This window comes from Phalacrocorax aristotelis, chromosome 23 (assembly GCF_949628215.1).
Source record: "Phalacrocorax aristotelis chromosome 23, bGulAri2.1, whole genome shotgun sequence".
Classification (NCBI taxonomy): Eukaryota; Metazoa; Chordata; class Aves; order Suliformes; family Phalacrocoracidae; genus Phalacrocorax; species Phalacrocorax aristotelis.
The window spans coordinates 2,042,639-2,070,292 of NC_134298.1; the positions used below are offsets into that span (position 1 = coordinate 2,042,639).

Sequence of the window (27,654 nt, forward strand, 5' to 3'; positions counted from 1 at the left end):
TTTGTGACGGCAAAACAGGCAGGCATTCAGCTGCAATTTTTAAAAGGAACTGGGCAGCCAGCTCCCATATGTTCCTTCGAAAATTGCAGCTAAATTAGGCCAGCTAATGCTGCACAGTTCACTGGACAATATCAGCATGCTCATTCATATGCATAATTGCAGATCTTCATGTTCTCCTAAGTGGCACCCTTCTCAAGGTCTGACTTCCAAAGTTTATGTATTTTCCTTTTCTAATGCAATTGTTCTTGTCACTGGAGAGCAATTCACATGCAGAAAGGCACAGTTAGCTTCCAACCAACTCTTTTATTACACTAAACAAGGTCAAATATATAAAAATTCCAAGTTGTGGCTCTAAGACAAATCATTGAAATATCCCTCACTCGCATATTCGAAGCGTATTGTATTGCTGGAAAAAAGAAGCCATTTCACTCAGACTGGAGTAATCCACTGGATTTAATAGATTTTTTTTCCCCCAACTGCATCCGAAAGCAGAGAATGACAGGACAAACTCAAGTTATGTTCAGTATTTTCTGTCCCAAAGTCTCTTCTGAGCATTCATTTCAGAATGGCCTACATTAAGCCAAAGCAAGAGAGCATTTATAGTAATGCATGTATCATTTCTTCAAAAGGAAAAATCAAGCCCGATACTTTGAAACTGAATACAGTCACAGACATGAACATTTAGAGCTTTAACAGACATTCTCTACAAATAACACTCAGTTTCAAAGAAAATGTGCACTTTACACACAATTGAAATTAAAACAAACAAATAGTAATAGAAACAGCTCCATTACTTTGCATTTTCAGAATGGTTCTGTGGGATTGGAATATTCTATACACTAACGGGAGTGTTTACCGGTGTGGGTGAAAGCTCATAGGGCTGACCTGAGACAGCAGCTTTAAGCAGGTAATGGTTTAGATCATTAATTGGGAAAGGGCTAATACGAACAACACAGGCAGCTGTCATGGGCCAATTTTATTTTAAGCCATTAATAAGAAATTGCTGCAGTTTGTGTAGAGAGCAGCACGGGGAAAGGATTTTCTCTTATTGCCATTTGGCTGGTGAAAGGCTGTTCCGAGACCACCGTAAGGGGTTAAGAGCAACGTAACCCTTTTGGGAAGCTGAAAAGAACAACCCCAGTGTCAGGGATAATGTGTGGATTGTAGCCACAGATCCGTGTTTATCTCCAGGCTCCAAGTGTCTTTTCCCAGCACTTTCAGACAACATGTTTTCCACCCAACTTCTCCATCCCACTCCCAGCTTTCCACTGGGAAAGCCTCTCTGGCCATGTTCAGGCAGCATGGGTCTCTTCAGACCCCTGCTTAATTAGAGGAGCACTATTAATAAACCCCCTCTCACGCCACACAGCTCATCCCACCTCACTGGCTAGCTGTCCCTGCCCCAAAATCCACTTAAGCTTTAAAAAACTGCTATGTATTCCCTGTGTTACTTACTTATACTTAAAGACATCACCCTGAAACTTTTCAGCACAAAATTCAGGGATTACTCCTTTCCCCGAGCAATGGTCAGGAGCTACCGCCAACCAAAAAGCAAGTTCACTTCTAAACGTCTCTGCTGGAGGTGAACTGCAGAAGCTCTCGCTGACCTTGTGCAGAGGGTTGCCGGGGCTCTGCGCACACTTACGCCTCTCTAAAGCAGAGCTGAGAGAGAGCTGGGATCTACACCTGGGCTGCCTCACGTCCCAGAGTGAGAACAGACTGAAAACCATTCAACAAAATACCGATTTTCAGCAAGTGCTTGGGTAGAGGATAACTGCGAGCATGTGTTCGTAATCCCTTAGTTTAAATTTAACGTAAAGCCTACGCCTAGATGTTCCGCGGGACAGGAATGGAGCATGGGTCCACCTGTGTCCTCCACGGAGCCTCACTTCCCAACCCTGTTCCTGACCAGGCTGTAACGAGGGCGCTAAGGACTGAGGTAGCCTCGAAACAGAACAGTCCCACTTGAAACAGGCCCCCAGAATATATTAAAATGCACAAAAACCTAACAAAAAAGGAGAGCGGAGCAAGGTCCTGAATACATTATAAATAGTAGCAAAGAGCATACACATTTATCAGCATCTCTCAGACATTAATGTGTATCCTTGCCAGAAAGACATCGCCAAAGGCAGTAAATACCACATTCTCCTTTTTCTAATTATAAATTCAAGTTTAATGCCAAAACCACAGAATGCCAAATCTGACTGGTCTCTCAAGCAGAAATCTAAATTATACATCTTGCTCTCTCTGAACTGAATTCCTCAGACATAATGGAAGGAAGAGGGGTCTGGAATAAGGCAGTATCACTGATATTCGGAAAGAGCTTTGTAAAAACTCTTACAGATAGATCGCGTGTCCTGGCTGGGGGGAGGAAGGTTATTCCTCAAGTGTAATGCACGGAGAAACAAAATGATCATGACTCTACCTAATCAGATTCCTTTGGAAAAGACAGAAGTCCTATCCAAAAGGTATCGTAAGAGCCTCGTGCCTTTGGGGAGCGGGGCGTTACGTAACAACAGACCTCGAGACCATCCCTTCCCACAGCTATCACATAAATATGTGGAATTACTGAATCCAGAAATTTCTGTTTACTTCTTTTTGGGTGTTTGCAGGAGTTTGAACTCTTTCTTCTCTCCTGTGACATAATGCTTGCAGGGAGGCCTGAGCCATCTCTGCGTTACGGCTGGCACTCATACTCAGAACACAAGCACTCTCGCACATGTGCATTTTTCCTGTAAGTAATTTTCCACAGGGCGAAAAAACCTGTAGCACGTAACAGCTATAGCATGACACTTCCATTTTAAAGTAGCACATCATTTTTGTAAATGACAGAGTCAAGAGCACCACTAACAGATGTTTTCCAAATCTTTCACTGCTCTGCTGCTCAGTGACTGGCACCTGTGGGCTGCCTGGATAACCGGAGGCTCCTCTGAGCTGTGTGCATGTTCAAGGCACTTCTGAAACGCAGCATAGAAAGTTTGATGTTTAAAACAAGGAAGAACAATGATGAAACTGCGGACTACAGTAATAAAACTAGGAAAATGCTAAGAGCTACCCATTGCTTTCTCCTCGTTAATATAAAAAAGTGTAATGTCAGAGATCCAGTGTACAAATACAAAAAATTGTGCATAATAAATGTACTATAATACTGTACATACAGCATAAACCGTTCAATGAGAATGATTTAAATAATCCTATTTGTCTCCTGACTTGGAAGACAGAAGAACAAAGTTCTATAATCCTAGAATATGCATATAAACCCTTTCTGAGAGGTTGAATCACTAGCCAACAGTATCCCTGAAAATAAGCAGAGTCAAATATTTACTTAATGGAAGCCATTATTCAAGGGGTTGCTGGTTATGATAAACTAGGAGAAAAAACACAACATATAAACTCAGCCAACATTAAATCCAGACAGAGTTCTTCCCATCTCCTGACTTGCTACTGGCACTGCTTTTGTTTGAGCCTGCTTTGGATTTCTTCTCTCTGGAACTGCCGGGATTGTTTTGGTTGTTGTAAGCCTGGATCGCGAGGTCCAGGCGCTCCTGAGCCACTTTAATTTCCCTCTGCAGATTTTCCAGGTCAGCAGGAATGTTTTCTTCGTTGCTTCCATACTGCTGTTCCTGAGCTATATTGGCTTTGTTCTGTTTGTAGGCCATTTTGGCGTTGGACAGTTCAGTATATTGCATTTGCTCTGGCTTGACGGCGATGTTGTAGCCAGGAGGAGCAGATGGCGTATTCCAAGTAAAAGGGTAGTTATAGGTACCCGAGTCTTCCAGCTCTTTCCTCTTGTTGTTCAACGTGTCCCGGATTGTGCCAAATCCCAAATGGAGCATCTCCCAGACGTTCAAAAGTAAACACATGCAGCTCACCCCATACATTATTAGCAGGAAAATGGTCTTTTCGGTCGGCCTTGAAATGAAACAATCTATCTTGTGCGGGCATGGCTTCCTGCTGCACACAAATACGGGGCTGACCTCAAAGCCATATAAAAAATACTGACCCACGAGAAAGCTGATTTCAAATGTAGTCCTCGCCAGAAGCTGCAGCACATAAATTTTCATGAGTCCATCTTCATGGATTCGCCGCCTGCCATCGTGCTTGGCTTTGGCAGGGGCTTGCTGCTCTTTGTTCTCCCGTTCGCTTTCCAGCTCTATTTCTGGGTACATCATCGGGTCTTCCTCATGGTCCTCCTCAGTTTCCTCTAAGCCACGGTGTTGTTTCCAGCGCATGGAAAAGCTTTTGCTTCTGATTCTTCTGTCGGCTTCGCTGTGTTCCACCATCCGGGCAATTTTATGAACTGCATAGCCTAAATACATCACAGACGGAGTGGCAACAAGGATGATCTGAAAGACCCAAAACCTCACATGCGAAAGAGGAGCGAAAGCATCGTAACAAACATTCTCGCAGCCAGGCTGTTCCGTGTTGCACACAAACTTGCTCTGTTCATCGTAATAAATGGATTCTCCTCCCACAGCAGTTAGGACAATCCGAAATACAATCAACACGGTCAGCCAGATTTTGCCAACAAAGGTTGAGTGATTGTGGATCTCCTCTAACAGACGGGTCAGAAAACTCCAACTCATGATGGTCAAGTAATTTTATCTAAAAAACAAACAAAACCCCCAAATATTTATGAGTTTATCAGCTTGAGCCTAAATGGTGCAAATATTCAACCAAGAGAGTCAGGAAACTCAAGAATTTTATAACCAACACATAGCCATGTTTGTAGCACCACCTGTTATCGGGAGACTCCAGCTACCAGAATTTGCTTGAAGATCCTACATCTCCTCCGCAGGCTTTTGCGAAGTCCCCTACAAAAACAAAGCAGCAGTTAACTGCCATTTGACAAACAAAACCTGCTCCCAAAGCTACTCCCCCGCAGAAGAGAAAGACAGGGCTGCTCTGTATTTAATATGTTAATAAAAACATTTACACTTGAGGCTGAAGTCTCCAAAACACAGCGGAACAAAAGCTAAGCTCCTGTGAGATTTTATGGGCGCTGCTGGCTCTGTCCCACCGCTAACAGATTTATTTTAACCGCACAGAGGTGGCCAAGCCCTGTTAAAGCCCGAGCTAGCAATCTCAGCCTCGACCACACCCCACGGACAGAAGCTGTTCTCTCCATCGGGCAATGCCAGTTGTCTTCAGACAGGAATGAATAACCCAGGCCAAACCTGAGAAACCGGCAACCGCTGTTATCTTTGATTTAAACAGGACTGGCCTGAGCAGTGCTACCCTGCAGGCCTAGGCTAGAGACAGGGTTTGACCTAAGGAACATCTGACTTCTAACCTGGTACTCAAACTATTCTATAGATTTGGGTTCAGTTCCTCAGGGAGGCTAAAAATCTCCCTTCCAGGGCCAGAAAAGACTTTAGTATGTATTTTGTGGTGTTTTTTTGGAGAGTAGAAGGAAAACCTAGTTTAAAAAATTTACCTGCCAAAAATTTTAGGATATATTAGCTAGAAATCAATATAAATTTGCAATCATAACAGTAAAAAAACCATCAGTGGAAACTCACAGCTGGTAACACTGTGAAGTATTACAATGAACAAAACCCAGTGATGTTGCAGGCCCAGCTGAAGCTGTAAGTAGTAAAACTGGTAAAATACTGAGCCCAGTGAGAACTGTTTGATGTTGTTCTAGCACAGGGGATAAGAGATCTCTCGGTCCTTGATGGCATCAAATATTAGTTTGTCAAATGTGATTAACAGAAATTTTTATATCAGAACAGCATTTGGTGAAAGATCCTAAAACCAGAATTGGACAAATCGCTGGCACACTTTTAAGAAAGCGATTTATTCTTAATGTGGAGAAATTCCAGGAGACTGGAAGAAACCAGTATTTGCAACTATTCAACTTCTTCCACGCAACTACAGAGTTGTTCACCAGCAAAACAATGAAATTCGAGGGGATGCAATCAATACAGAATTAAAGGTTATAAATGTAATCCCCTTCTGGTGAAATTCAATGTTCCATTGAAAAGGCGACAGCACAGGCACAATGTGGATGGGCTGTGTAGGACATTTCATTTATTACTTCGTGACAGTGTGAGAAAAAAATAGCACAAGAGAGTATTAAAAAAGCCCACATTAAGTTGATTAAAAGTAACAAAGATCTTGACAAATGATTCCCACATTAGAAGCAAGAGCAATTGCGTGTAATTACAGCAAGTTCTGCCATGACCAGGAACAGGCCTGGCAGCTAGGCTGCATTTTCCCCAGACTCGACCAGAAGATGGCTGCTGACAAAATCTGCAAATGGCACAGAAGTTTGCAGGCTGACAAATAAAGATGAGAGTTATCAGTGATGCAGAAAAACACAGATTGCTCAAGAGGCTGAGTCCACTGAAACAAAACCACCGCTTCAGCTAAGCTTTATGCAAAGACATGCAGCTAAGACTAAGAACAGCCATCTTTTTTTAAAGGAGAAAGGAGTTACTCTGGACGTCAGTCAACAGGGAAGGCAGTGAGCGTCCTAACGATGAGCATCTCAACAAGGTGGTGATACAGCAGAGATGATCAGTGCGATCCTTGGCCTGTGTCACGTGCAAACGAGAGCCGGGAGGGTGATCTTACCTCCTCGTTAGCAAGACAGCACTCAGTGCCTGTGTCTGCATCCTTCAAAAGTTGCTTGAACATCACAGAGTGTATATATTAGTCTCGAAACCAGCTGAAGAACTGGGAAGATGCCTAAAAGTGAGAGATTTAGAGAGTTCAATTTGTGCAGCTGGGAAACATGGGAATAAACAAAGGATTACCACTTAATCCAGCAGCTGTCAATGGAGCATGCAATCAATTCAAGGCTTACAACCAACGTTATTCTTTCTATGCAACCACGCTACCATTACACCGTAGACAGGATTGGCTGAAAAAACACATTTTTAACAGGAAATAAGGGCACAGGGCTCCAGGCCCAGGGCAGCACCTTACTGCAGCAGGTGGCTTCACGCTCTGAACCCCCATTTCAGAAAGGCACCCAAGTACAGCTCTGCAACCCTAAGTTCTGTGTCACAGTGAGTAGAGACACAGTGCTTCAGACACCCACACATTCAGCATCTCCCAGCTGCTCACTCAGATTAGGAGTCAAAACAGGTGGCAGATCGAGTCTGGGGGTACTTAATGCACCTTAAGAGTCTCCAATACGCTGAACAGAAAAGGCAAGTGAAACCCACATCTGGAAGTGGGGATTACGGAGGTAAGAGCCACAGCACCCATGTTCACACCAAGCTGCACTGCCAGTCGAGTCACCAAGCACGGATGTGGAGCGGGACATACATGTCGCTAGCTGGCATGTTGTTATTTGTCAATTAAAAATGAGACAAAACCCAAATGAGTTTAAGAAGGGGTTAATTTTCACTCACTGAAAAATGTTAGGGCCAAATTCTTTTCTAAACGTAAACTACAGAGCAAATTTGAAATTAATTAAATACTGTTGCCAGTGTAAATTTGGAATAAAAGCAGGAACTAGCCTTTAAATTTTCAGATACTGTCAATGCTTATGCATCAGCAGTTAAGAACAGAGGAGTCTGAAACTAGCACTGGCTTCAATAAGAGGAGACACTGAATCTTTACTTTTAGACAAGCCACTAGCTCAACATGTAATAAATTCTTTCGAGGTACTTATCAGCTTTTCAAGGTGCGTTTTCTATCTGCAGACCACACATCCGTGGTTGGCTCCTATTGTACCTCGCCAGCTATAATCAGGAAGACGCGGGTGGATCACAGCCCGGCTCCCTTGGCCGTGGTGTGGAGCCAAGCGGCCGCTCAGAGCAGTAGACAGCCACTGGAGGGCACAAGGCATCTGGCCCGCCCTAGGACTTGCTGCAGGAGAAGGATGGGGATTCACATCCTGGATTCCTCCTTTTATATACATGAACAGTGTGACAAACCTACCTATAGACACCGACCGCACAGACTTGAACGCTCAGGTTAACCGCAGCCTTTGGATGAGGAAGATGGTATTATCAGCCGTGTGTTTAAATAACCAAGACTTCTGTCGACTAGAGAGTTCTAGCTGCGGAGATGTGACGCTGCTGAGGAGCTCTGATTCTCTTCAACAAGGAAGCGTCACTTATTCTAAATTTAGTTTTAGTCCAGAGCAGAGCTACTGACACCAACATGGGAGAATCCACCAGCAGGCAAAGAACTTCTTTGTCTTTAGGGAAACATTTTGGTTCAAGCAAAACAACCTGTCATTAAACCTTTCTTTCACTGGAAATGTTCCACCCATCCAAATTAAACATAATACCAAAGCAAAAAGTTCCAGGCAGAATTATGGCTTTTGGAACGGTCGTGAGATCAGCCAGCGTCAGAGACTGCACGTTTCTGGCTTTACAACACATGCACTGCAGGACCCAGATACATAGCAGTAACCTTCACCTAATGTACACTTAGTGTCTCCCGATTTGTTGTTCTGGCAACATTTAATGCAGTAATTTTCCGTTGTTTGAAATAAAAGTCTATGGACACTGACACGCATCTGAAAAAGGCAAAATGTCAGCAATTTCAGCTAATTTAAGTCATGCCAGAAAGTGCATTTGAGAGAGACTTTCATTCCTTGTATTTGTCATAAGCTCGTTCCAGCGCTTCCAGCGGAGGAGGCTCCTTAGAGCAGGCAGGATATGCGATGCAAATAACACAACGCTTATCTCTGACAGCAAGCTGGCTCCTGTGAGTTAAAGCTTTGCAGACGCTGACATCCAGAAAGAATGTAGAAGAATTTGAAGCAGGTACATGGGGGTGAAAAAAATCACCTTTAGGTTAAGATATTCACTGCAGGAAATCACTTGAGTTATTTTAACATGGTTATTTTTTAAATACAGACACAGACAGTGAAAGGCCCCTCATGTGTGGAGCTTCCCCTACCCAGCCCATGTGTGGGTCTGAATTTAAACATGGGATTAATTTCACCTTGTTTCAGCTTTCTCATCAGTGATAGCCTCCCACCAGTCAGGGAGGGAAGAACGGCACCACGCAGGAGCAGCTTACTCTAACAATCTTAAAAACCTGCGTTTGGATGAGAGTTGAAGTGTGGCAGGGAGGGACAGTGGGACAGGAAGAATGAAGGAAGCTGGAACCCTAGTTACTCCGGTGAAACGCTCCCAGCAATGCTCCACACCCCTGAGATGCACAGCACCTTTAAGGCAGTGCCAGGTTTGAAGAACAGCCTTACTGTGGGCTGGGGAATCCCCAGCCTTCATATTGTACAGCATCAGGACTCGTTTCATGTCATTCCACCAACGACATGGACAGTGGGGCTGAGTGCACCTTCGGCAAGTTTGTGCATGACTAAGCTGAGGGTGTAATTTATACATTTGAGGGAAGGGATGCAATCCAGAGGGACGTGGACAGGCCTGAGGAGTGGCCCCTGTGAAATTCAGGAGGTTCAACAAGGCCCAGTGCAAGGTCCTGCACCTGGGTTGGGGCAATCCCCAATATCAGCATAGACCGGGGGATGGATGGACGGACAGACGGACGGACGGATGGAGAGCAGCCCTGCCAAGAAGGACTTGGGGGTACTGGGAGAGGAAAAGCTGGACATGAGCCAACAATGTGCGCTCGCAGCCCAGAAGGCCACCTGTCCCCTGGGCTGCATCCCCAGCAGCGCGGCCAGCAGGGCGAGGGAGGGGATGCTCCCCCTCTGCTCCACTCTGGTGAGACCCCCCGAGCCCTGCACCCAGCTCTGGGGTCCCCAGCACGAGACAGACATGGACCTCTTGGAGCGGCTCCAGAGCGGGCCACGGAAACGGTCCAAGGGCTGGGACAGCTCTGCTGTGGAGAGAGGCTGAGAGAGTTGGGCTTGTTCAGCCGGGTCAAGAGAAGGCTCCAGGGAGACCTTATGTGGCCTTCCGGTGCTTAAAGGGGCTTACAGAAAGAGAAAGGCTTTTTTACCCGGGCCTGTAGTGACAGGACGAGGACAGTTTTAAACTGCCAGGACGCAGGTTTAGACAGGACATAAGGAAGAGCTGTTTTACAATGCTGGTGCTGAGGCCCTGGACCAGGCTGCCCAGAGAAGCTGAGGATGCCCCATCCCTGGAAGTGTTTGGGGTCAGGTCGGGGGCTTTGAACAACCTGATCTGGTGAAAGATGTCCTGCCCACGGTGGGGGGTTGGGCTGGATGACCTTTCCAGGTCCCTTCCAACCCGAACCATCCTGTGACTCTGAGGCTCTGGCTGGAAGGACTCTACAACTGAAGTCTCCACTGCAGCTGACCGACAGCGCTGCGAAGGCAACAGGCTCAGCCCACGCCCGGGAATGGGCTTCAGCTCACAACCCAGTGTCCCTGGAGCAGAGGTGAAGTGCTGCGCAGGAACATGCCTGCCAGCCCTGCAAGCTGACTCCCAGAAGGGAACAGGGAGCTGAAGCTCTCGGGCCTCTCCGAATTTCAACAGTTCACCAGCACACCAGCACTTCCTCAGACAAGGCTGGTCTTAAACAGCATATGTAGGAGAAAGATTCTGTAGCCAAAAAGCAGTTATTAAGGGGAATATATTTACAGGGAGACTAATTTTCCCTTAAAATATGTCCTCCCATGTCATGCTAATGAAATTTGATTAATTTATTAATGATATATTTGGTTTGTTTTGTTTTTAAGCAGTTTAAGACGACATGCGCTGAGCAGGGAAAAAAATCAGGAATAAATGCATGGCAATTCTGTTGATAATCAAAATAGGTTTCATGCTGCATGAAAGTAAAATTGGGCCCAGAGGCTAATTAAAATAGGATTTGAATTAGGATGAATGAATAATTAGCATTATTCATTCAAACTGAAATGTAAGAAATTGCATGATTTACAATTATTTTTGAGGAAGCACGGGGCTTCCTTTTTTTTTTTACCTGAAAAATGAGTGAGACTTTACTGTTCAAAAAAGGAGAAAGTTGTGGCCAGACCAGCACCAGCAAGGCACAAGCACACCACAGATCCTGTTGCGTACTGCGGTGATGGCACCTGCCCTCCTGACCCGAGCAGCAATTCCAGCGTCCATCCTCCTAACTGTCACAAGGGGAAGGACACGGGGATCTTCTGGGATGAGAGAATTCATTGCTACCACCCCCCCATCATTCGTGAACAAGTGGCTTCAATCACCACCAACTTTAATACTATGTTTTTCAGAAGTGTTTACAGCACTGTGCAGCTGAAAAAGAGTAAGAAAACAACTGTACTGAATTCTATTTTTTAATCTCTATTATCAAATATTTGGGAATTAAAAGGCTGGGACCTTTTGGACAACGCAGCACTTTTTCAAGTAAATACTCGGTTGTCTGGCAAGTCTCACATGGAAAAAAGCAGAGAATGGTTTTGAAAAAGCCACAGTGTCAATGTCAATTTGGAAATAATTTCTGAACGGTGCCTTCAAATCCCAGGCATTTTAACAAGGTTCTACTGTTCCCCAGACCAATCCCCTGGAGTCTAAAACATTCCTTGTTGAATTATGAGACCGCAGAACCTATGCAGGATATAAATAGAACACTAAAATATGGGTAAGAGGTAGAGATATAGTAAGATTCTTGTTCTGTTATAAAAATAAAGATGTCAGATACGTATCGTTTTGAAAATCAACATACACGTCGTACTCACCCAAGCATTCAGCTTAAAGATAAACTGGAATTTGCAGATAAGACATGAACCTCCAGTAGCCTCAACGTGCCCTCTAGGTAACGCTAACACGGAAAGCCAAGTGACAATTTTAGCAACAGTCCCCTGCAGTGACACAATTCAAATGAAATTGCGACATGTTTCGTGCTGGCCCAAACTAGCATTTACTTCACCTACAGCAACCGCACTCCTCCCAGGAGCAGCGTTTCCAGGGCAGACGCCCCAGAGCACACAAGACCCCGACTACGGAAGAGCAGCATCTGCCAGGGCAGCCTGTACACACTGTGCTGCAGCACCAGGACACGATGAACTGCAAGCCTGACTCAAGTTCATCTGAGAGCAGAATCCTGCAGTGACAACAGGCTTTGTTGAAAATGGAGGCAGGGCTGTAGAGTCACTGTAACTCATGGAGATTTTTGGAGACATGTTTTGGGGTCTGTGTCAGCCTGAATCCCTTAATACAAGCTCAGCATTCAGTATCCCTTCTGAACGACAGGAATGAGGTGTACCAGCTCGGAGGCTGGCATAGTGAGCTCCCGATTTGGGCATTTCTGTAGCCACTTGGGACAGAGCTGTCAGTTGCTTAGCAAACCTGAGCAAGCTGCTCATCAGATCTGTCCTACAGCCTTAGGGTATCAAGAAACAGAAGCAAGCCCCAGGTGATGCACTCTGGTGATGTGAAATGCAATAATGGAGAGAATAAACCGGTCAGCAGATTACATGGCACAACGTGGTTTGACAGTCTTTGCAATGAAACACTTGATCCTTGGAGCAACAAGCCACAGTCAGACCAACACAGCATCACACCAAACCTTGGTAGTACCAGCGCAGTGCCGGGACTGAAGCTTGCAGCACGAGCAACCCCTCTCCCTTCTCACAGCCTGTCGGTTAGGAATAACCCAACCAGAGAAGAGCTGCTACACTGGAGCTCAAAAACAACCCGGGAGTTACCGCTGCCTGAGCTCTCTAGAGCATTCCCTCTCTCTTTTCTAGTCTCACACACTTCAAAGCATTTCTGTACAATATATTTAACCCTACTAAGCCCAGGTGGTTCTGAGCAGCTCCAATACAAACTGGCCTCATACAGCGTCGGCAGGCCCAGCACAACTTACCGACCCAGGTCCTGCCCTGCTCTTGGCCTCTGCATCGCTGCACTTCTTCCTCACTATGTAGGAGCCAGTAATGCACAGCAAAACTCTTTCCCTGCGTAATTTAGTTGGACCTTGAAAACAATGAATTACAGAATAGGTAAAGGACAGGTCGTTTTTGCAAAGAGTTTGAATCTGAGGCTCAAGCTATGCTAGAGAAAGCAGCCAACACTGCTGTTCTAAGATCCAGACCAAGTGTTTAACCAAAACCTGAGCTCTTGGATGGCCAGCCCAGGCTGTCTGCAGACAATGTGGCCATGGAGTGTATTTGTACCCTCAGGATTCAAAGATCTGGAGGGTATTCTCAAGAAAGACTGTTCCTACCAACAGAAATGACTGTCAGGCTGGGTTAGCATGGCCTCAGTATGGATTCAGGTCCACAGAACACTCCTGACGGTGAGCTGTCAGTTCCCTTTCTTCCCTGCCAAGTGGATCCTGCAGCCTTTTCCACAAGATGATCATATATATACAGCACTCATCTCCCAAACACCAAGAAGTTCTCTCTAGGAGCTGCTCCCAGACTAGTTATCCATTTGATAAGATACCACATGCTCCTTAGCTCGGGCTACCAAATTCTGGTTCGTTACTGCTTGCCAAAATACTTCAGAGATCAAACACACCAAGTGCCCAACAAGTCCGATGCTGTGACAGCTTCTTACAAGCGACAGAACCACCCCTTTACCTCAGTCACTTATTTATATTTTGAAGATGCTTAACCTCTATGTTCCCTTGTACCCATATGCGTTACCCCAAGAAATGCATAGCACTCCGCCAGGTGGTAGTTCAAATTACCAATTCTATCTCCCAAAGCAGAGTCAGCTAGAGCAGGTTGGCAGGTCCACGTCCAGCTGAGTTTTAAATACCTCCGAGGATGGAGACTTCACAAGCTCGCTGGGCAACCTGCTCCTACATCTGACCACACTCATAGCAAAAATAAAAGCTTTTCTTATGTTCAAGTGGTATTTCCTGTGTTTTAATCTGTGCCCATCGCCATTCCCTGGGTACCACTGAGAAGAGTCTGGGACAACAGCAGCAAAGTAATTTTTCCTGTAAGAATGAAGGTAATAGAGGAGGAACAAGTTACAGGGATGTGAAATACACTGGCAAGTGATACCGCAACCTACGATCCTTCCTGTTCACAGTGCAGGACAACTGCCCAAAAAAGCATGGGCTGCTGCTGTGTAGTCACCCCCAGCACGCCCTGTGGTTGCATGATAGAAACACAATACATTATTAAAATATTAAAAATATTATACTGATCACTATTGCACCCATGTTCTCAGCAGTTATTTTAACAAACACAGGCAACATCAGGGTAAAGATGGAAAAAATGCAGTGGGGTTGCCAACAAAAGGCAGGTACTAAGAGACCAACACCACTCCAAAGTGACAGAGCGCGATGGACAGTGGGGCTGGGGTTACTGCACACACCTACCAAGGAATCCCACAGATTCAGCTCATTTCAGGACGCGCTCACCAGCTTGCCAACAGCAGAGTGGAAGAAGCCGCAGGACAGCGTCCCGCTTCAAACTCTGCAACAGCACCTGTGCGGGCAGGCCCGGCACCATCACGCAGGGCTGCACCCAGAGGCACGCGGGGGAAGAGCAGAGCCCAGGCAAAGCAAAACAACTTGTGCACTCAAGGGAAATGGGAGCATGATGTCCTGCCTGACACTTCAGACCTACGGACCGGCAATTCCACACCGAGACCCAGAGCACTGCAGCAAGAAAAGAAGGAAAAATCTTATTTTCCCAGACAGACCCAAAAGGTCTCTGGTCCAAATTGAAGCACACACAAGTGCCATTGTGTGCTACACCTGCAGCAAAGCCACCAAGGGACGTGTACTGCCAGAGAGCAACTGCCTCAGTGGGTGTGGGCTAGAGCATTTGTGCACTTACCTGGGTCCCTCTGCCCCTCTGGCAGCGAGGTCTGGGTAGGGCCATCTTCACTCGTGTACCGTTTCAGTCAGGCATCAGAGAGATTTCTCTGTCTTGACATGATTAGCAATTCGAATAACCACAACATCCCTTTAACTACTCCTGATTCCACTGCAGCCAACAGCACCACAGCATTTCCCCATGGGGCTCCTCCTGTATGCTCAGAGGGATGAGTGTCAGAAGAAAATGACACTCTCGAGGCAGCTGACCCAAATATCACTCTCACGGCCATTTTGGGAAAGGAGGGAGAAGGCAAAAGAGAGCAATTCTGTCGGCTCCTGTACATCAAAAGGCTCTCACTTGGCTGAGCTGGATACAATCAAATGGGGATGAACACCTAATTCGTGCACCACCATACTATGACAGTAAACGATGATAGCCCTTGCTTCATAGGAAAGCCTCAAAAACTAGTATGAATGGCCTGTAAATAAAATAGACACCACATACACAGTCTGCCACAGTGTCCCCAATCGCCCATTCTGCAACATTTAAGGATGGCAGTTGTTTCACCTTGACCCAAATTAAAATAAAGGTTTTTCTTTCCCAGCTCTGTCATCTGGTCTAGCACAATACACCGCCTTGCCCTCCAATTGTACCAAATTCATATAACATCTTCAACAGCAGCTTTGCAACAAAGCTTTACAGAGAAGGCAGGATGTTCAGAAGGCAGACGAGGACATGGCAGTGGACACTGCAAACCCTCACCACCAACCGCTTTACAAGACATCCAGCACTTGGAATAGCTCTGCTAAACCTGCTCAGCCCTTTCCACTGGCTGAGATGGAAGACCAGAAAGCTTTGCAGACCCTTGTGACTTTACACAACTGTGCATCCCCTTAGGTGGAGAGCACTGAGCTCAGGAGGATGGTGGCCAGCCACGCCAGGCGGCCATCTGCTCACCATTGGTTACCTGTATGCCAGAACAATCTATGAGGATGGTGTTGGGAACACCTACAGCCAAGGACAGAGTGACAGGGCCTCACCATCAGACGCACTCTCCACAGTGACGCGGCGCCCTGTACACACATGGCCACGCACTGCACAGGCTGCGTGCGCACAGGGCAGGCGCTCCTTCCAGAGCACCGTGCGGAGAGCAAGGAGTCCGCCACAAGACAGCAGCAGAAACACAAGCTTCCAGCCAAGCTCGTGTGCTCTCCTGCCACACACCAGCCTGCTGCTTCAACCTCGCTCAAGTGCTACTGAAGTGCAGAAATAATTGAAGAGTTTCGTTTCAGTAAATCGGTTTGAAGTATGATTTGTTTTGAGAAAAGGAGCGTAGTAAGTCAGAGCAGACTGCTACACGGGCATTAAGATTTTACTCCAGCTTGAGTTCAACAGGAGTCTAACAGCTTTATTTTGCCAAAGATAAAATTTAGAATATATATACGCAAATAAATTCAGTAAGTGAATTATTTGTTGACAAAAAAAAAATTTCCTAAAGTGAAATAAGAAACCCAAACTTGTCTTTTTCTGAGAGACTTGAATACTTTTCTAGACGCCCTTGGGAAGAGACGAAGCACTTGCTGATTGAACTCCCTATGCTCCATCACACCAGCTGGGAGAACACACATACCAACTGGTTTTTTTCTTTCTGAGAACAGCCACAAATAACTTCTGTTTCATGAGAGGAAGCTGGAAGCCCTTTTCCCACCACACCTCATGCCACAGAGAAAGGTGCACTTCATCAAGCACAAAGTAGCAGGCGGGTAATTTTTTGCCACCTGACTGCTTTACACAGCCGTGTATTTTAGCAGACTTATTATCAAGCCAGATGATGACAATTAGTAGCAAATTTAAGGCAGATTAGCCTCCAAAAAGCATGGAAACTGCATAAGCCAGGCATGTGTCTTGCTATGAGAGCGCCCACGGGACGAGCTATGGTATATACTGCTTTTTGGTCCTGCTGGAGATGGAGAAAGGCACATGGAGACACTACAGGCACAATTGTGTGCAACCCAACAGTACCAAGCTTCCCCCAGTTTCTTGTTTCCAAGCTTTCAATGTTTTGGTAGGTTGGTCACATCTTGATACAACCTTGGCAGTCATTGAATGAGCTTGGTGCTTGTTCTGTGCATGTCCTCTTCAAGGTCCAACCAGGAGGCAGCACATCACCACCCTTCAGCAAGACCACAGAGAAATGACGACTCACTGTCTCAACACAAAGCGGGCGTCAGTGTAAACAGGATTATAAAGCACTGGCCAGGTCAGTGGTCTGGCCTTGAAAGATCTTAGAAAAATATTCAGGACACCAAAGATGATAAAAAACCTTAATTTTCTTATAACTAAAAGAAAATAAGATGAGCATGTAACAACAGAACCTGTACCAACAAGAGAATCTCCTGGCAGCCCCTGCACAACCTGGTTCACTCCCAAGTCTGGCTAAGGCCATGCTGCAAGTTTGGATACAAGCAATTTCCCATCTGCATTACCAGAATAAAACATTCTCAGGAAAATTCAAAGCAGAGACAAAAAACACATTAACACACTAGACTGCTTTAGTGATGACTGCAGACATAGCCTTACTATTCCACCTAGCATGTATTCAAAGATCTATCACCAACTACACCAGCGGTTGCTTTACCCATTCTCTGAAGGGTTAAATCACTGGTACGCACAAGGGGCGCAACCATTTTCTAATGCAGAGGTGAGTAGGTCTACTTGCAAAAACATTCTTAATATAAAGGATTTTTGAGCATCTGCTGTATCGCATCTCCTCGTTCACTCAAAGAAAAGAGGGATTAGCTGCTAGCAAGGTAACTCCTAATAAGAAACCACTGACGCTTTGGTGGATTCCCTCACTAAGGCAACTCATACCTGCTCTGCCAAGTTCACAGGATGGTTCGGGTTGGAAGGGACCTGGAAAGGTCATCCAGCCCAACCCCCCACCGTGGGCAGGACATCTTTCACCAGATCAGGTTGTTCAAAGCCCCCGACCTGTCCCCAAACACTTCCAGGGATGGGGCATCCTCAGCTTCTCTGGGCAGCCTGGTCCGGGGCCTCAGCACCAGCATTGTAAAACAGCTCTTCCTTATGTCCTGTCTAAACCTGCGTCCTGGCAGTTTAAAACTGTCCTCGTCCTGTCACTACAGGCCCGGGTAAAAAAGCCTCTCTCTTTCTGTAAGCCCCTTTAAGCACCGGAAGGCCACATAAGGTCTCCCTGGAGCCTTCTCTTGTCCCAGCTGAACAAGCCCAACTCTCTCAGCCTCTCTCCACAGCAGAGCTGTCCCAGCCCTTGGACCGTTTCCGTGGCCCCCTCTGGAGCCGCTCCAAGAGGTCCATGTCTGTCTCGTGCTGGGGACCCCAGAGCTGGGTGCAGGGCTTGGGGGGTCTCACCAGAGCGGAGCAGAGGGGGAGCATCCCCTCCCTCGCCCTGCTGGCCATGTTGCTGCCATCTATCCTATGACTAAAACAGCTTCTCCCTCATCACTTTGCTACTTCTTCAGATACCCATTGGCATCTGGAGGGAGCCTCCCTGCAGAAAGCCTCCACCAGGAACACATTCATTTCTCAATGCTACTAAAAGAGACGACAATGTCACACAGGAAAAATTACATTACTTCTTTACACACCCACTCACAGTACCAGAAGCCCCATTCCTCTGGGGACTCTCTGGGAAACAACTCAGGCTGAAGGGACTGGAGAGGAGGTTACAGAATGAAGAGCCACAAGGAAGAGTAAGAGGTGGGAGGACCGGGTGGCATTCAATGAAGACAGTAACAGAGCTCAGAGCTGGAAGAGCCACCTGGCTCCAGTCTTTCTTAAAATCACCTTGGTGTGTGGAGGCCAGAGTGATGCCAACTCCGTAAGACAAGGGTTGCAAAAAACACCCTGGTAAACTGCAGGCCTCTACACCCAACACTCTACAGGACTAATTAGACAATATTATACAGACTAGAATTAGTGGACCATTGATATATCTGTATAAATACGACATACTAGGGAAAAACGTCAGCATGGCTTCTGTAAAGGGACTTCCAGCCTTGCAAAAGGCTCCAGACTGCCTGGACTTTTAGGATCTGTGAGTGTGTCACTTCAAAGGCTTCTTGTAGGGATACCAAAAGGCCACACCAGAAATGGGACTGTCCCTGCACGGAGAAACAAGTGGGTGAAAGATAACAAGGAGTAGGAGTAAAGGGTCATTTCCTGTGAGGGAGGGAGGTCAGAGCGGAGTTTCACAGGGAAAGAGGCTGGGACCTGTGTTGGACCAGGACATTCTTTGAGTAAAACGCAACAGGGAGGCGGGTGGGATGTGACCAAGGATGCTGATGATAATATTCAAGGCAAGGAAGATAAGCAACCGTGAAGAATGGTAGAAGGACCTTATGACTAAGTAACGTGGTAATAAAATGGCAGATTAAATTCCATGTAGATAAAGTGATGCATATATTGAATTAAAAAAATAAATCTCCGTTTCACACTGAAAAAGACGTGCCCTGAGATGGCCTCAGCAAGCAGGAGGTGCTGCGGCTGGCAGGCTGATCCATGAAAGCTCTGGTGCCGCTCAGCACGGTCCAGAAAGCTGACAGCATTTTACCAGAGTTAGAGAAGGACAAGTGCACAAACAGCAGACGCTGCTGTGTCACTGTTAGTGCCTGCGGCTCACCTGCATCCCGGCCGCATACGGCTCTGGTCACTCTCACTATCCCCCGTCACAGAAATAGAGAGGAACAGAAGCACCTTCAGAGAAGAGGTACGGGCTGGCTGGTGTAGGAAGAAGAGTGGGAAAATGAGGAGGCTAAGGGGGGAAAGAAAGAAGGGAGCTGTAAAATCTGGAGTAACCTGGAGAAGGAAAGCCCCTTAAAATCCAGAAAAAAAGAGACAATGGGTAAGTCTCCAGGTGGAAAGCAGTCAAAATGCTGAGGGGGATTTCAAACACGCTTCTGTGATTTTGCTGCAGCTTCTGCTTGAGCCAGGGCCAGAAACAGGACTCCAGACCAGGCAGACGTTCAGACTGGACCAGTGTAGCTGCTTGAAAGGAGCCAGGAGCGAGCATCTCCCCAGCAGGCTGTTGCAAGGGTGCGCTAATGAATCCGCTAAAAGCCAAAAGGCAAAAAGTTGGTACCTCAGGTTATTAATCATTGATAAGTTACAGCTGATTGGTATTCAGTATTTACTTGTTGGACAAATCTCACGCAATTGGTACACCTGAAGGGCAGCAATGATTTATTTCTGTCGATAAGTGCCCAGCACAATCCTCCAGGGAATCAGATTTTGCAGACACCCAGATCAATAGGGTTTTGCCATAGGTTGCAAAGAGAGCAAGAGCAGGCTGAGGAATACCAATCAAGCTGGGTATCAGCACAGAGGTGGACGTTTCAAGTCGGCAGTCCAGAAGGAGTGAAGACCTTGCATGAACCAAGGAGTAAAGGAGATCATTTCATATGGCTACATGGAAGATTACTGTGTACCTCCTCCCAAACACTTGAGTTTTATTTTATTATTTTAATAACCCAGGAATCACAGTTTCCACTATGAAAATTCTTCTCCTTTTAAAAAATAGTTTAACTACTATTTGAATGTATTTGAATGTCAGCTAAGTAACTCTTGTGAGTTAATGTCTGCTGTAATAAAAATTTAGTCATTTCTTAACTACTTAAAAATGTTTACCGTGAAAATCATCAGACTTTTAGATTTGCTGCATGCAATACAGCACACCTGTAAGACACACATGAAGAAATCTTAATTTTTTTATTTTTACACCATTTAAAAACCTATTAATATCAGGGCCAGCCCCATGCGCACCATCTACCACCCAGCCCCATGCCTGCCTACAAATGCTTCTCTAACCTCACGTCCCGATTATGCAGCACTACTTGTCAGCCGCGTCCCTGAATCTGTAACAGAGCAAGACTTCCTGCAGCTAAATAAGGCGTCAGAAACTCACCCTCAAGGTAGCATGGAAACCATCCACACAAAAAAATACATCGCCCTTCTGGGCCCTCTACTATTTTAAGCACGAGAGAGATACAGAACTTTACAGACGATGACTTGTTATACACGAGTCTGGCACGGCTGCACCACTCAAGTGCCCAGCGCTGGGATGTCACCGCGAGCAGGAGTCAATCACCCTGAGCCACGAGCATCATCGGTCATCCTGCGTGCCACGCACTCCTGAGGCACACCACAGCTATCCTTAGGTTTAGACCCAGGCATCATTTTTCCACATTCCTTCATCAGTTTAGCTCGATCAGAAAAGAAAAGTGGAAACAACCGGCTCCAACATGCTGCATCTTTTGGGAAGGCTGTGGGGATTTTTAGAAGAGAGGAAGGGCTGTGCACAGCTACCTACAAGGCGAATAAAATAACCCTGGGAAAGCGAATTAACAGCTGAGCGGAACGCCGCAATGGGTGCTCAAAGGAAAATAATAAAATGCAACTATCAGCCACCTCTCCAGGACCACCAAATACAGTATTTGCACTAAAAAGAACAGTAGGCACAATCTGCTGGTCACCCCAACGTATGTCTTCTCTTAGTGCTTCAACAGTATCTTAAACAAGGTCAGGCACACACGCTCGGAATTGTTTTCTGACAAATTTGTAACTAAAAAGGTGGAACTAATATCTGAAGAGTCGAAAGCCGGTATCGTGCCCTTATTTAGGCAAAAAAGCTGACCGACTCTAATGATTTTCATCTAAGCAAGGTAATAGGGAAAAATCCTTCACTCCTCTGTAAAAATGTAAATCCCAGGTCAGTGAGTCATTTAAGCACATGCCTAATGTAAAGCTTGAAAGAAATCCTGCTAATAATTGGGCGGCTCGCTGGTTAGGTTGCTTGCTCGGCTGCGGTTAGGCACAGGCTTAAGTACCTGGATGATCTGGAAATACCCGATAGCCCCCAGAAAAGAGACTAAACCAGGTTGGTTCGTGAATTAATCACAGTGGTATGAACAGAACTGCTAATATTAAATGGGGGGGCTGGGAGTCGAATCTGGGGGCAGCGTGTGTCTGTTTTCTGAAGCATCTGTTCAAGTTTAGGCATATAGAACATTTTTCAGCCCAATGACTCCATAGGGAAATGCCTCATACATCAGCTCATCTGACTCAATTTTTCCATCACATTTCCCTTAATACAATTTTGTCCATAAATACACTACTTGCTTTTTCCAAATATAGCTTTTTATTTATAGTCCAAAAACCTTGTAACTTGTGTTATTACTTAAAGCCCTGGGTTCTTCTTTGAAATGTAATCATTAAGGAATTATTGGCCAGTACCAAGGTATGAAACTAAGTCATCTACGTTTGCAGAAGGAAAAGGGATTTCTTTTTGCTACAATATTTACTGTTCTCAGTATTTCCTTCACCAGAAGATACTCAGTAATGTCATAACTGCCCAGCCATACAATCCTGTATGTCAGTTTAGCCCATAGCACATCCCTGAACTTTCACCTTCAATCTTCGTTTTACACAAAAGAAAGCCAAGTTTTTTAAAATCCCAACCAGATCTTGCATACAGTCCACAATTTGGGGAGAACCGTGTGGTGCTGTGCAAGTGGTGATAATGATTCATATTTATGGTACGAGGAGGTCAGAAAAGGAAGTCTATCATTGCCTTCTTCCCCTCCAAGGAGCATTTTGAAGATAAATTCTTTTTTGTGGCTCTTAACAGAAAGCAAACAGCCTACCAAAGCCATAACGAAGAATGGCCAGCGAACACATAATTTAGACATTAACAAAGTATGGGTTTTTTCAGAGACAGAATTTAGTCATTGAGCAATACTGAGCACAGCAAGTGAAATGTGATTTAATAGAATTTGACCATGATTAACCACAGCTTGAATCAAAAAAAGCATAGCATGTTATGACACAGCACCAGTAAGGACAGAGGAATTCCACTCCTGCTGCTCACAGGAAGTGCAAAGACCAGCTGGAAAGACTGATAATGCTGCGGGGTTCTGCAATAAAGCCTTCATTCACAAAGCCCAACAGGATCGTTTGCCCGCACGGAGGTGGCAGCGCAGCCGCCCTTGAGGGGCTGGCCGGGCTGCGGTCCAGGGAACGCTCTTTGGAGGCGCACCTGTAATTCAGGGAGTCTTCCTATGTGCTGGGCAGCGATGCGGAAGGGTTGTGTTTCCCCAGGCAGGTCAGCAGTGTTAAAGCCAGAGTAAGCACATGGAGAAGGTGAAATATATGAAAATATATTAATGAAATATTAATGGAACCTTTTTCATGGGAATAATTTACTTCCTATTAACTAGATTAAAAAGAGAAAAATCTGGAGTGCAAACTCTGTAAGGGACTTTGTTGAATGGCAGCATGAAAAACAAAAGCGGGAAACAGGGTCGGAAGAACAGATCACCTTCCCCTCCTAATGAGAGCGCAGCGCCCACCCTCTCGGACCACAGAGGGGCCAGACAACAAAGTGGTCCATTATCTGCCGAGGATTTTATTCCAACTGTTTAATGATCATTACCATTGTCCAAGTTTGTGCCGCTACCCAGGGAATACTGTCTGAGCAATAAGGCTCAGGCATAAATGAGGTACCTGCCGCAACTCACTTTGCGTTGCGAATGTTTAAAAAACAGACAGTAAAAATCTTAAATGGCATTATGAAAGAGCCACAGAATTGCCTCTCTCTGCCCAGCTCGATGCTAACAGTGAGGCTACAGACCGATTTCATGACTCTTCTCACCCACGCGGCCCCTCGCAAGTACTGATGATTGCAAAGGGAGCGCTGGCAAATCAACAAAATTCAACTCAACGAGCACATTCTGGCTGGGCTCCCCAGTTCCCAGCTCACACATACCCTGTTGTGCTTTAGCAGCTCGCAGCTGAAAATTCACTACGATATAACAAATCCTCAGTTGCCAGCATCGCGGCTTGGTCAAAAGAGAACCGTCAGCCGCACTGCGAGTGCCTGCTGGCTCCAGCTCGCCCAGGAGAAGTACCTGAGGCGCAGGAGTTTCAGTAGCCCGGTCCGTAACGTACCCAATGCAGGTGCTTTCAGGATTAAACAACTCCTGACAGCATGTTTCTAGGTTGCTTTCTTGGTCTTAAGTGGCTGAATTACATCTACGTACAATTGCAGGCACTACAAGAAGTGCACTGGACCTCAGCCTTTGCCTGGCAAAAAGTGATGTTTTACAGGAGTTTCGGGGATTTTTTTGACTCTCAGAAGTCGCTGGCAGTCAGTAAATTACTAAAACAAAAAATCTGTGTGTTAAAATTAATCTCAAACACTCCTATCAGCAATTAGATTTCACAGCTTATAAGGACTTTGCTCTTGAATCTTGCCCTCATCAGCTATAAAGCAATACAAAACCATAAAAGACCTTTTAAGATAAAGTTTCACCTAAGCAACAAAATTACCAAACCAATTACCTTTTGAACCACAATTCTTTAGAAAAACACTGTCTACAATTAAAAGTCTTCAGTATGTATTAAAATCTTTGCTAAATTCTTAAAATCAGTCTAAACTTGCCTAGCACCTGATCACCGCCGTGCTCCACCTTTGTCCTCACAAACGCACTCATGAAGTGTTAACGAGTTTTCTTTTAGCCTTCCCTCTGGACGGGAGCACTGTGAGCCCCCACTCCCAGCACGTTTGCCAACCCTTTCGGGGCTCTTCTCCAACTCATGCAAGTGAGCTGCCACGCTCCCAGCCTGCGACCCCAATTTTTCAGTTATTTACTGATATTTGTACCACCTGCAAATTATCTGTGATGACCTGGACGTTTGCTTCAAAATAACAGACAATAATCACTAATGGAGGGCTAAGAACTGGTACCAACGGAACCCACCTAGAAAACAGATATTTCACGACAATTCCTCCTTTATAATCAGACCTGAGAGTTGCTTTAAAAAAAAAAACAAAAAACTGCATGTTGTTGCATAAGTTAACACTTAGTTTTTTAAAATGAAAATGTTGTCTCTTAGCAATAATTCAATAGTCTACTGCATCAGTGATCATACAAACTCACAATTTTAGTGTTAAAAGTACTAAAGGTGGCCACATTGATAAGGGTACAGCCAGTCACTAAGATTTTTTAATCATCTTTTCACAATTTCAACTGATCTGAAACCTGATAAAGCCAGTTTTAAAAGCCACTGCAACGATGAGAGCAGCTGGGTGATGAACCCAAGTAGCCACAACAAACAGCAGCTGAATGCATTTTCAACGCAGTTGAAAAAACCCAGACAATCTTGTAACACAACTTTCACATGATCTGAAACACAAACCTTCAAACGTATGTGTCAAAGTATCCTAACATATGCTCCTGGATCCGTTTTGCCCCATCTTTTGCCATTTCAATTCAGAAATGTCAGTCAAGTCACCGTTTTCTGAGAAACAGGCTGCAAAGGGATCATTTTCTTACAAAAAGCAACAGAAATGCTCCCTGGGCAGGCACCCACACTCAGCTCAGCTGACCCAGAGCACGCAGCCGCCCGCTCTCAGCACACCCTCAACCCCAGCTCACCTGAGCTCTTGCTCCAAGCCCCCTCACCCCCTTACCTCGCCTCCTCCTCCTCAGCTGCAGACGTGGTCAGAAACCCCTGGCCATACACGGTCCCTGCCTGCACTGTCGCACAGGAAATCCCTGCAGGCAAACTACTCTACCCCTTCTATAATCATCAGGACCATCTATCTGCTTGTGAGGAGCTTTTGCTGCTGACCATAGAGAGGAGAAGGATGGACGCCGAGCAGCCTGCACATTCGTCAGACACAGAAAATATGTAACGGTTCACCCCACCCACCGCCAAGCCCTCTGAATCCGTTCAGTCACCAGCGCGACGCGAGGGGGAAAACAAACATCGCGTGTGTCCCCCTGCCTTTTTAGAGCTGCAGAAACGCTGGAGTTAATTTTAGGATTGCTGGAAATACAGGACTTTCAGCTGTTTGCAGCCGTATGGGGAGAATAAGGAACGCCACAATATGGTTCAAATTACCTGTGTGTTTGTATATTCATTTTCTTTTAAAAATTCTTACGTATCCCGCTTCATAGAACGGAACATACTTGTTCCCCCAGGAAAGCACAAGGATAACTTTAGAATATACTTGGAAGGAATAAAAAATGCAGAGGAGGGCACCTTTCATTTTCCTAATCAAGTCTTGACAGAAAACAACAGCATTCCCCTTTTAAATGACCCGAGGAAAGGTGGACTTTGGTAACTGGACTGACAGCTGGTTTGCTGGACATCACCGTGAAACAGATTTCTAACAGAAGAGGATAGATTTTTTTTCCCTCTATTAATTATCCTTGACTTACAGTGGGCAGAAGACATGGAAATAATAAGAATAATCGGTTGTCTGTCAAATGCAAGGTTTTTGTTCTTCCTCTTATTTCTAAATACTAACTTAACACCCAACAAAAATGCTGAACACGGTATCACCAACTGTTGCTCAAGAAACCATACTGTATATCCATGCCCTAATTAAATCTCTGTGCACTATCTCCTATTTCTAATCAATTTGACGGCGGAACAAAATTAGTACTTCCCTGGAAGCGAGGTCGCAACAACCAGAAAGAGTCAGAAAGAGCCCACTAGAAGAAAAGAGAATTGGCTAAAAAAAGCCAGTAAAAATAACTGTACAAATGTCATTCTTGTGAAATTTTACAATGATGGGTAAAAGTTAGGCCCAACACAGGCCAAAACTTTCATTACCCGATACGGGGGCGGATTTTTCTCCTTGAGCTCTGTATTCAAATCAAGTGGAGAGAAAGTTCAAACCGCACAGCTGTAGCCCCAGTTAGCCCGAGACAGGGTTAACAGGCTATCAACTGCATTATAAACGTTTATCTGGCCAAGAAGAGCAAGGAGCTACTGATTTCTTAGCTTGTGATTTCTACTTTCTTAGCTACTGACTTCTTAACTTGTGCTGGTGCTACAACAGTATCTGCTGCTATGAATGCTCGGGGATCTGCAGAGCTCCGTCCCGCCAGGCTGAGGAGTTGGGATGGTAGAGCCGGCTTTGCAAGGAGAGCACACTAGCGAGGTGACAGCCGGTGCCTCTCAAAGTAAAAAAATACCTGTTACTTGCAACTAAGATAAGCATCACAGCAAAAAAGCAAAATTTACCACTGAAGGTGGTAAAAACACCTCGAAGGTGGGTACCAGCACCTTCTCCCCAATACCAGAAAGCTGTGACGAGGGTCTGCCTCTCCCCACTTGGGAGAAACGCGTTAGAAACACCCGTCCTCGGCAGCCACCTCCCCGCAGGGACCCCGGCGCGCCCCCGCCCCGCAGCCGCCGGGGAAGCCGGAGGGACAAAGCCGAGGGCGCCGGCTGCGGAGAGCTGCGGGGATGCGCGGCCCGCCCGGCCCACGGCAAGCAGCGGGACGCGACCGGCCCCGCGCACGGCGGGAGGCGGCTCCTCTCGGCCCCGCGGGCGCCCCTCGGAGCGCCCCGACCCCCTCACGAAACCACCTCCCCTCACGATCCCCCCCGCGCTCGGTCCCCTCAGGGTCCCACCTCCCCTCACGATCCCCCCCCGCGCTCGGTCCCCTCAGGGTCCCACCTCCCCTCAGGATCCCCCCGCGCTCGGTCCCCTCAGGATCACATCTCCACACACGATCCCGCGCCTCGGTCCCCTCAGAGCGCCCGGATCCCCTCAGGGTCCCACCTCCCCTCAGGATCCCATCTCCTCTCAGCCCCCCGTGGCTCGGTCCCCTCAGGATCCCGCCTCCCCACAGGATCCCGCGGCTCGGTCCCCTCAGGATCCCGCCTCCCCACAGGATCCCGCGGCTCGATTCCCTCAGGATCCCGTCTCCCCTCAGGATCCCCCCCGCGGCTCGGTCGGCGGCTCACCTCGGAGCGCCCGCCTCCCCCTCCCCACTCACGCCGCCGCCCCGCGCCTCTCCGGCCCACGATCGCGGCGGGGCCCCTCGGCCGCCCACTCGCGCCGCCGCGGCGGGCCCGCCGAGCCCGGGCGGGGGGCGCGGGGCGCATGCGCAAAGCCCCGTCCTCCCCACGGCCCCACCGGACCCGCCGCCACGTGCCGCCCGGCGCGCGCCCCCGCGAGCAGCGGCGTGGGA

At 46.6% G+C, this 27,654-nt stretch overlaps 1 protein-coding gene across 5 annotated transcripts; it reads right to left on the bottom strand.

Annotated features, from left to right (window-relative positions):
- Positions 1 to 283: 283 nt before the first annotated feature.
- GJC1 (gap junction protein gamma 1) lies at positions 284 to 27,571 on the bottom strand. Of its 5 annotated transcripts, none has more exons than XM_075116549.1 (4): positions 27,428 to 27,571; positions 6,580 to 6,693; positions 4,739 to 4,814; positions 284 to 4,605 (listed from the first exon to the last, which is right to left on the bottom strand). In XM_075116549.1, the coding sequence occupies exon 4, from the start codon at positions 4,584 to 4,586 to the stop codon at positions 3,405 to 3,407; it is 1,182 nt and encodes a 393-aa protein (XP_074972650.1). In that variant the 5' UTR covers positions 4,587 to 4,605; positions 4,739 to 4,814; positions 6,580 to 6,693; positions 27,428 to 27,571; the 3' UTR covers positions 284 to 3,404. The 5 variants fall into 5 exon arrangements, with proteins under 5 accessions (XP_074972650.1, XP_074972645.1, XP_074972647.1 ...); XM_075116544.1 differs by having other exon boundaries at positions 27,460 to 27,569; XM_075116546.1 differs by lacking the exon at positions 27,428 to 27,571 and adding an exon at positions 26,486 to 26,638.
- Positions 27,572 to 27,654: the final 83 nt, after the last annotated feature.

What these genes read in the sequence shown, in the direction of transcription:
- GJC1 (XM_075116549.1), bottom strand. Translation starts at nt 4,586, where the DNA reads ATGAGTTGGAGTTTTCTGACCCGTCTGTTAGAGGAGATCCACAATCAC.